The sequence below is a fragment of the Dipteris shenzhenensis genome, chromosome 2 (assembly GCF_047967505.1).
Source record: "Dipteris shenzhenensis isolate YYH24624 ecotype China chromosome 2, Dip_SZ_1.0, whole genome shotgun sequence".
In the NCBI taxonomy this organism is placed as follows: domain Eukaryota; kingdom Viridiplantae; phylum Streptophyta; class Polypodiopsida; order Gleicheniales; family Dipteridaceae; genus Dipteris; species Dipteris shenzhenensis.
The window spans coordinates 50564888-50573750 of NC_141597.1; the positions used below are offsets into that span (position 1 = coordinate 50564888).

Consider the following 8863-nt stretch of genomic DNA (forward strand, 5'->3'; position numbering starts at 1 on the left):
GAAACACAATAATTACAACCACCGGGTTGGTCAATAACTAATGTTTGTTCAACCACGCTGGTTCAAGACAATCACATAACTGGTGATTAAGCTGAAGCAGCCACGGTTGCATGATGTTCCAACCACCGGGATGGTTTAGTAAAATAACAATATATTGCAAAATATATTGCTGTTAATTTCTGCTCAACCATGCCACTGGGTTGGACAAAAATTAATGTTTGTTCAACCATGCTTGTTCAGAACAATCACATAACTGGCAATTGAGCTGAACTAGCCTACAGTTGCATGATGTTCCAACCACTATCCTGGTTTAGGACAATCACATTTAGTCCAAGCCTAGTTTAAGAAATGAAACAAGTAAACTATCCCAAAGCTCAATCACAAACAACCATTGGGATGGTTTAGGCACCATTGACCTGCGTTGTATCTAACATGTGTATCATGTGCTCCTTAAACACCTTGCGTCTCGTCTGCTTCTTACAGATGTCATTTCTATTTGGAGAAACTCTCGTATTTTTGTGCCAAAACATCATTACTATAGCAATGACTTCCGCACTTAGGCTGTCTCTCCTTTTCTTGCATTCTGTTAAAGCCCACAAACTTATCGGATCGGGATGATCGTGCATTGCTATTGCTCTACGTTTAACCGATGGAGCCATGTTGGTCCCTCTGATTGACAACATCTTTGACATTGTGCGCCTAAGCCGTTTCTCCTTTGTTTCAGGGGACACCAACATAGCTAATGTCGCCCTCTTTGCAAGTTGATCTAAGTTGTGCACCCCTTTTACTTTCTGTAGGCCATTTCTCAGGTTAGAGAGCATCGCCTCTTGGGCGTGCATCTCTTGAGGTGTTGGTAGGGTTGTTACTCTACAAACTTTAGGGTGCAGCAGATCAAAGCTTATGAAGATTTGGGACTAGTAATCACCCGAATGGCCTGATGTTGCTGCCTCGAATGCTCCCACCAATTGTGACACCACAGCTCATGTTCTTTGCTCCGATAGCAATGATTGAATGCATGCATCTGCAACCGCTTCTTGCTATTGCTCTGTAAGGAGTCTTCTTTCTTCTTGTTGTTTCTCCCTTCACAAATGTTGTAAAAGTGTCTTCCGTTACTGATTCGATACTATGCTAGTGCTTTCCTCAACCCGCACTATGTTCCTTGTGCCTTGACCTAGCTTTTCGGCTTTCCTATCTCACAGCCTCTATCCGCTTCTCTTGCAAGCCATGGCAAGCTGCATGTTTCCATTGACGTCATGGCCACGATCAGTTTAGAATAGACCTAGAGAAGCTAGCTGGTGAGGCAAGCAAAGAATAGAAGACAACTTACCCAAAAGAAGACAATGGCAAACCAAAGTCTACTGTGCAAGGTCATGTCGAGGTGCGTGTGGGTTGTAGGGCGTTTGGAGGGCCGGGGTAGGTTGCAGGTACTTAATCTTCCAAGATTTGATGGACGGGAGGTGTGAAAATTAAAAATTCATAGAAGTAACAAAATTTTAGCCACCACCGATTTTCCTCCCTCTGGCGATACATGTCAGCAGACTTGGATATTCCAAACAAGTGCAATGTGGCCTAAAATGCTTCAAAACACGAATAGACAAAAGCGGGCTTGATGCTATGTATTATTAAATGCAATGACCTTTGGCATGCTTATGAGCCATATAGCAAGCAAGTGCATGGAAAAAGGAACAATTCAAAATTGTAAATAGTGTTGGATTTATTAAAATATCTTTGCACATGCACAAATTACTCTTTTTTAACTTCTTCCATTTTAGGGTAAATCTAGATACCAATACCAACAACTATCAATATTTTAAGACCACCATGCACTAGTCCCAATAGCTTGGATTCCAAATTTTCAATTCGTTTTGGTTTTCAACAAATCAAAAAAAAGTTATGGAGCATGTCCTCAAATGGGTATTCATCACTTTAGCACAACATTGGAGGCCCATTAACCCATGCATAATGATCTCATTTAGGTGTGTCCTTGGGTTGAGGAGAAGCTCACAATGTACTTTAGAATGAGTACTTGGCTGCATGTATGTATAGAACAAAATTTTGATGTTTTTGAATAAATTGCTATATCCTATAGTTTTCAGGATGCATGCTTCACATGCAACATAGCACTTGTAATGCTTTGATGGTCTCATTCCAAATCATTATTCCATAATTTTTTTGCTCTCATGTTCAAGTTTGGAATGTGTACTACAACTTCAAGACAAAATTTACCGAATTTCATTGAGCAATGCATAAGTTATGGGTCATGCAAGACACCCATTTACAGAAAAGTCCCTCAACCTCACCAAAAATGGCTACACCCAAGCAAAAAATGACCCAAGCTTGAGATCTTTTTCCAAGTAATTTAGTGGTTTTGTGAAGAATGGGTCTTACAAGGTCATAATGCATAACTTTTTGCATCGATAAAATTATAATTATTGGTAGATTACCAAGACAATCTTATTTAAATATAAAGTCCAAAATTTATGGATTTACCTAGGCTTTAATCGCTAATTTCTCTTATTTCTATTATCAAGCACGGTAAAAATGACTTGCAATCAATGATTTTTTTCTCAAAATAGATACTTTTATTTTGAGGTTTCCATATATGGATGAAAACTCCTTTGTATAGCAAAGATAATGTTACATTTTTCAAGTCCTTAAATTGGTTAAATATAAGGGTTTTATAAACTCTTTTTGGGTGTATTCAAATGATGAGTTATCATAAATTTGCCTAAAGAGTAATGTAGTGTAAAGGTTAAAGTAATATATTGGTCAAGAAAAGTTTCAAGTCATGCATGGCTACAAATGATAATATGGTCTATATAAGAACTATTCCCACACTTTTATGGTAATATAAGAGCATTAGATGAGATACCTAAAGTTTTAATGGAGAATAAGCTCCATTGTATTGAACTACGAGTTTTTGAACCCTAATTGAATGGTCAAGAAATCATTACTCATGAATTTGTGTTATATTATATATGTCAAACAAAAGTTCAAGGTTTAAGCTTTCAGTGTGTATAAAATGTAGGTTTCATAGGAATATAACTTTGAGTATAGGCTATAGCCAACGATGACATACACATGTTTATTCAATTTTAAAGACCATAAGATATTCTTTAGTATTGAAAGTTCCACCCAATTTTATTCTACAATAAAACTATGTTCAAAAAAATTGATCAGAACAACAAGTAGATTTTTCAATAGAGCTATATGGTTGAATTTTGCTCAACCAAACATTTTGTAGGAGTTCAAATAGCAACCATGAAATTATTGCAAAGAAAATGAAGGCTTTGTTATAGCTTTTGGTCTATGGAAGTATTTTTCCCATGTTCTTGAACAAGTCAAGAATATATATCTTGAAGGGTACTTAGAATGGAAAGAGGTTCAAACTATTAAAAGATAAATTTAGAACCCTAAAAGGACACTTTATATCTTGTAACATTACTAAACTAGTGTTAATCTTGTGATGGGTCTACATAATCACGCATTGCATCGGGTTTTGTAACACTATAGATAATCAAATGGAGATAAAGGCACATTCTGATGCTCCAACTGAGCTACAGTATCTGCCACTCACCCACTCTCTCAAGGCGTGTGACTCAAATTGCACGTAGGGCCAGTAAAGAGATGAGCTTCGCCACCCTGTGTATACTAATAGCATGCTCACATTCAACTGAGCCATCATTATCAACCAATCTCTCTCTGAAACACACTCACAAAGATTCGTCTCTAGCCGATCTCTATCCTTGTAGGTTGCCCAATGCATCGCCGTGAATTGGGTCATTAGACCTTGCACAAGATTAGCTTTTGCTATCATAGATTCTTGGGTCTTTGCGTCTGGCACTGCAGAGTCCATGGTGTACACGCTTAGAAGCCTTAGAAGGGCTTGCAAAGCTGATGCCCCCTCTTTCATTTTTACCCTTCTCAAGTTATTGACCGTAATTTTGGCAGAATTCATCAATCCAAGAGCTATCGCCCGCCTGCTGAGCTCTTCCTCCAATGGTTCTAGATTCTCGTCTGCTGGACGACGTACTGTGAAAAATGAGCATGGACCATGAATTTCTCCCTTTGCCGCTACAATCTCCTCCAAGTGCGCCAATACCTCATCCAACCTCAATGTTTTTATGCACTGCCCATGGTTACACGTCCTCTGGGCTGCAAGGGCCGTCTCAGCATTCAACATCTCAATGCCTATGCTCCTTAGGCCTGGGAAAAAGGGCACTAAGGAGAACAACCAAATGAGGGGAGATTTCATTTTTTTGCAGATGAAGCTAACATGGTCTCCTAGTCCTGCATTTTTTATAAGCAAAGCTGGGCAGTAAAGGAAAAGTTGCCCTGATATTGTAATCAAGCCAGTAAAGCATACATAGATTGCCAACTCAATACCCTCCAAGTGATTCAAAAGATTCCAGAAGAGAACTGACACCTGAGATCCTAAAACTGTAGTTTGGTATCCGAATGGAAACCCTGATATAACAAGCAAATCTAGAAACCTCTTAAGTTCAAGATAATATGCCTGAAGTTCTGCCCACCAAAGGAGACTGTGCGGCTCGTTGCTGTCTGTCATTATACGTACAAGTGTATTCAAAGAAATGACAACTGCCGGCAAGCTTAGAAAAGACATCAGGATTAAGCATTGAAAGTGCAGGAAAGATCCAATAAGGACCTTCCAGAACAAAGTGCTATCTTTGGCCATGGCTACCCGAAAGAATCCACAGGCTGCTGTAAGCATGCTGGCGGATGCCAACAAGCCTGATCCGTTGATCAAGCCTAGCTGGCATTGGACGTTGTGAAAGGAAGAGGTCGACATGCCCAGCGAAAAGGAGGACACGAAGATACCGGAGGACTTCAGTCGCTGTTTCAAGTCACCCATACGGGTATGAGTAACAGTGGGAAAATCGGATGGCCAGGGTATTTTCTCAGAGGTAAGAACAATCCTTGATACTTCTTCGTCAAATTCTGACATGGCGATTTTCATTTGCTCGCTCATTTTGCGAGGTGAGCCGATCGAAGCAAGCCATGGATACAACACCTCGTAGGTGCGACTTAAAACCACAATTACAAGGGTTGATACGGCGTAACACCAGGAAATCTCCTTGTATTGCAGAAACATTGCACCGAGCAATGTATACACGCAAGTTCTTGACAGGATTCTCACAAATGCACCGTACCACAGAGTTTGGACATCCGGCGAAGTCGTCCAAGAGCCCCCGAACCTGCAAAATTTGAAACGCATGATGATCATAGCCAAAGCATTAGACAACAGATCCCTCGATCCAATATAACACGTAAAGACTAAACAAAAAGTTCAAAACGAGGATGGAGGCGATGGGTAGATACCTCTGGCGCGCTGAGGCGATGAGGCAGAACAAAACCATGTACTGGTGGTGGGTTTGAAGTTTTCCTGTTCCCCAAAGTGCTACACCGTCTATCTCCATCTTCAAATTGGATAGAAGCCAGTTGGTTAAAGGCTCTTGTAACCATGGTAGGGATTTTCGTGCTCGGAGAATGCACAAAAGAGTGATGTTTGCAGCATTTATGGTAGCGTAGTAGTCGCCATATATGCCGCCATAGTTCTGCCAAAGGTTGGCTAATGCAGCTAGCCCCTGCTGGGCTGTGCTTGACGTGAAACCGATGGTGTTGTTCATGCTTTACGGTGTTACACTCTCGTTCTATGAGACACACACACACACACAACCGGCGCGGGAGATGCTTTCAGGTTTATATTAGCGTAGTAGCTTCCATAGACCTCGCCATAGCTCTGCCACAGTTTACTGCTTCACGCAGATGTGCTTGAATTGAAGATGAGGGTGCGATTCATTCTCTCTCTCTCTGTGTCTTTGTGGTGGAGGCTCTGTCTCGTGTCCTTGTGCGCGTGGTCTGAAGTAAAAAAAACTCTCCTCTCTCGATCTCGACCTCGATAAGGCACATGGAGTAAAAGAATGACCCGTCTTTTTCCTATTCAATGAGTCTCCATGACGTCAGTCCGCCTGACTTAACAGAATATACTATATTGCAGGCCTCATCCCTTTATTAAAGTGTATTCCCACCACATGCCATGCCAGAGTCTGTCCCACCAGCCGCTCTGTTGCATGCGGTGCCAAATCGAAGCATTCCAAAGCTCTGTTGGAGTCCGTTGGAGATGGAGATTTGGGCTTTCTCCTCGGGCATTTCACCGCTATGGTACAGGCTTCCAATCAAAACATTGTGTTTTTATTCGCCTTTTCAGCCAAAATGGTAGCGTTTGCAATCGTGGGAACAAGCAACAGTATTGCCACTGGTGTGGCATCACCATTAGGGAAAAAGGGAACTCATTTTGGGGCCCTGTAAGAAATTCACTATTTTTTGATTTATTTCTCTCGTAAAAGACCTCAAAAATAGTAAAATACGAAAACGTGGCTCAGATTTGTCAGTAAGGACTACAGAACTGTCAATTCAAAAAGGAATAAGATAATCTTTTGTCTGACTAACACGATTTTGTATTAAATATCCTCTTAGATTTTTTTTTGTTTACCAAAGATTCCGCATCTCTTTGGCCGACGTGTGCAGGTCTTTCATTAAGAGTCCATCACTGAACTTAGTGATTGCAAGTTTTCAAAATATTCACATGGATACCGCCACACTTCCACGATTCATGTTACAAAACGACTATGAGATTGAAAAACAAACTTCGCAACCTGAGGAGCACAAAAAATGGCCGATACTAGTGAGTCACTATCTGAGAAGAAGCGATTACACCATCTTCACATCGACTTGGAAGAACAATATGCTCCAGCACAAAAAAGACGAAAGGATACGGTGCTGAATGCTCAACAGCGGGAAAATATGAGAAGAGAAGGGCTTCAACATATTGACTTATGGTGCGACGGAAGCATATATCCAAAATGTCAAGTAAAAAACTCTACACCTCCATTTGTCAATCCCACCACATTACTGAGGTTTGCCGGCGATGGACAAAATGGACTTCTTGGTTATATTTCAGCGCAATCTGCATTTGCGGAAACGTATAAAATGATGTACCTACAAGAAAAGGGGGCCAAGATGGAGGAGATAGCCATTTGTGCAAAATTGGAGCAGCAGTTGCAGAATGAAATCGAGGAGCATTCAAAGAGTAAAAAAGAATTGACAAGAGCAAGAAAGAAGAGAACCGTGCTTGGAGACAGACAACGTAGTAGAAAGATTAAAAACATTGCAAATTTGAAGGCTGGGACTGGTGGATGCAAGCGACGAATTCAGGAAGCAAGGTTAGATTGAAATTTATCATTTTGTATACTCAAAAAGGCTCTCTTCCAGACTATATCTATTTCGTTGATTGTCGCAAAATAAGAATGGAGGTGCTGAATAATATAGTCATATAATGTTGTTATTACAGGAAATTATTGGAGCCTGCAAAAGAAAATATGGACCCGAACCTTCTTCCTGTTAAACAAATGAAAGGATTGCTTTCTTGCGGTGTAGCAAAAGGTTTGATTGAGGAAAAAAAATACAAAACAGTCAAACGCAATGTTGTAGAGGACTTTGTATCCAATAATCAAGTTGATGGCACTATAATCCAAGAGGCTCTTGATGTTAGTGGAGTTAGCAGGAAGGGATATAGTTCGATTTTTCATGCGATATCCTCAACTTTAAAAGATCAAAGGATTAAACGAGTTTTACTGCCAAATCCAGCAACCGTGTGGAGGATAAGAGGTCATTTGAATGAAAGTATAGATGAATTTATTGGGCAGTATATCCATATTGAAGAAATATTTCATGGTGTTAAAGGAACCACTGTGTATGATCCTTGGAACAATATATTTTTAGATCTGCAACAACTTCAAAAAAGAATGGTCGAGTTTTATGGAATAACATTTGAGGAGTGCAAAGGCATTTTGAAATTTGTTATCAAACTGGATGAGTGTGAGGTTGTAAAGGAAAAGAAAATGGAAAGAGTTACTATTACATTGATGAATGGAGCGATTGATACATCATTGACTGAAGCGAGTTCGAAGTATTTTAGTATGCAGTCAGAGAAACACATATGGTGGTTAGGCTCGTTCCAGGTATGATCATGGGCTGTTTTATACTTGATTTTGGTCATTGTTTTCAAATCTGATATAGTAATACTTTTGTTTTCTATAATCTCGCAGGTGAAGACCCAAGACCATGAAACACTAGATTGGGTGTTTCATCACACGGAAATACCAACAATAATCAAAAGACAAGTGCAAGGCGAGAATCTCCATGTTGCAGGAAAAGGTGATTTTCAAGTAGAGTGGCACATGGCCGGGGATCTTAAAACACTTAAGTGCATGTATAACATTAGTAAAGGAGGCAACTCAAAGTCTCCTTGTCTTTACTGCAAAGAATCAGCTCAAGTAATGGATTCAAAATGGTGGAAGAGAGCACCTAATAGAGATAAAGTTGACCTTGACTTCAAGGCCATTCTAGACATTCCACTATGTAATGTTCACATCTGCACATTGCATGGTCTATGTCGAATTATTGAGAAATTGGTATTTTTATATATTGGATTTGCTTGGAAACTCCGTCCCGAAAAAAATAGAAAGGATGCTCTTCAAGCATTGGAAAAAGTGTTATCCGATATAGGTCTGCATGGAGGAGATGTTCAAATCACAAAGGATTTTAAAAAGTCTACCAATGGCAAGGAGGTACCAATCAAGCCCTCTATTGGTGGTGTTAAGGCAAGAAGATTCTTGTCTCGACCCAAACACAGTAAGCAAGTAAGGCAAGGTAGAGCAGTTTCAAAGATTAATTATGGATTGTGGAAGCAAGTCCATAATGCTGTGAAAGATCATGAGGCAGATGGGGAAGCACGAAATAGGAAGGCAGAGGTGTGGAGGTCTCTTGATCAACTCTTCAT

At 40.1% G+C, this 8863-nt stretch overlaps 1 protein-coding gene across 1 annotated transcript; it reads right to left on the bottom strand.

Moving 5' to 3' along the window:
- Positions 1 to 3388: 3388 nt before the first annotated feature.
- On the bottom strand, positions 3389 to 5815 carry LOC147904922 (uncharacterized). The gene is made up of 2 exons (XM_087396140.1): positions 5341 to 5815; positions 3389 to 5216 (listed from the first exon to the last, which is right to left on the bottom strand). Exons 1-2 carry the CDS (start codon positions 5646 to 5648, stop codon positions 3518 to 3520), a joined length of 2007 nt encoding a protein of 668 aa, XP_087252266.1. The 5' UTR covers positions 5649 to 5815; the 3' UTR covers positions 3389 to 3517.
- Between the last annotated feature and the right edge of the window lie 3048 nt (positions 5816 to 8863).

Coding starts and splice junctions, on each gene's coding strand:
- LOC147904922 (XM_087396140.1), bottom strand. CDS start 5,648: ATGAACAACACCATCGGTTTCACGTCAAGCACAGCCCAGCAGGGGCTA. Junction 5,217..5,340: donor ATCGCCTCAGCGCGCCAGAG/GTATCTACCCAT, acceptor CAAATTTTGCAG/GTTCGGGGGCTCTTGGACGA.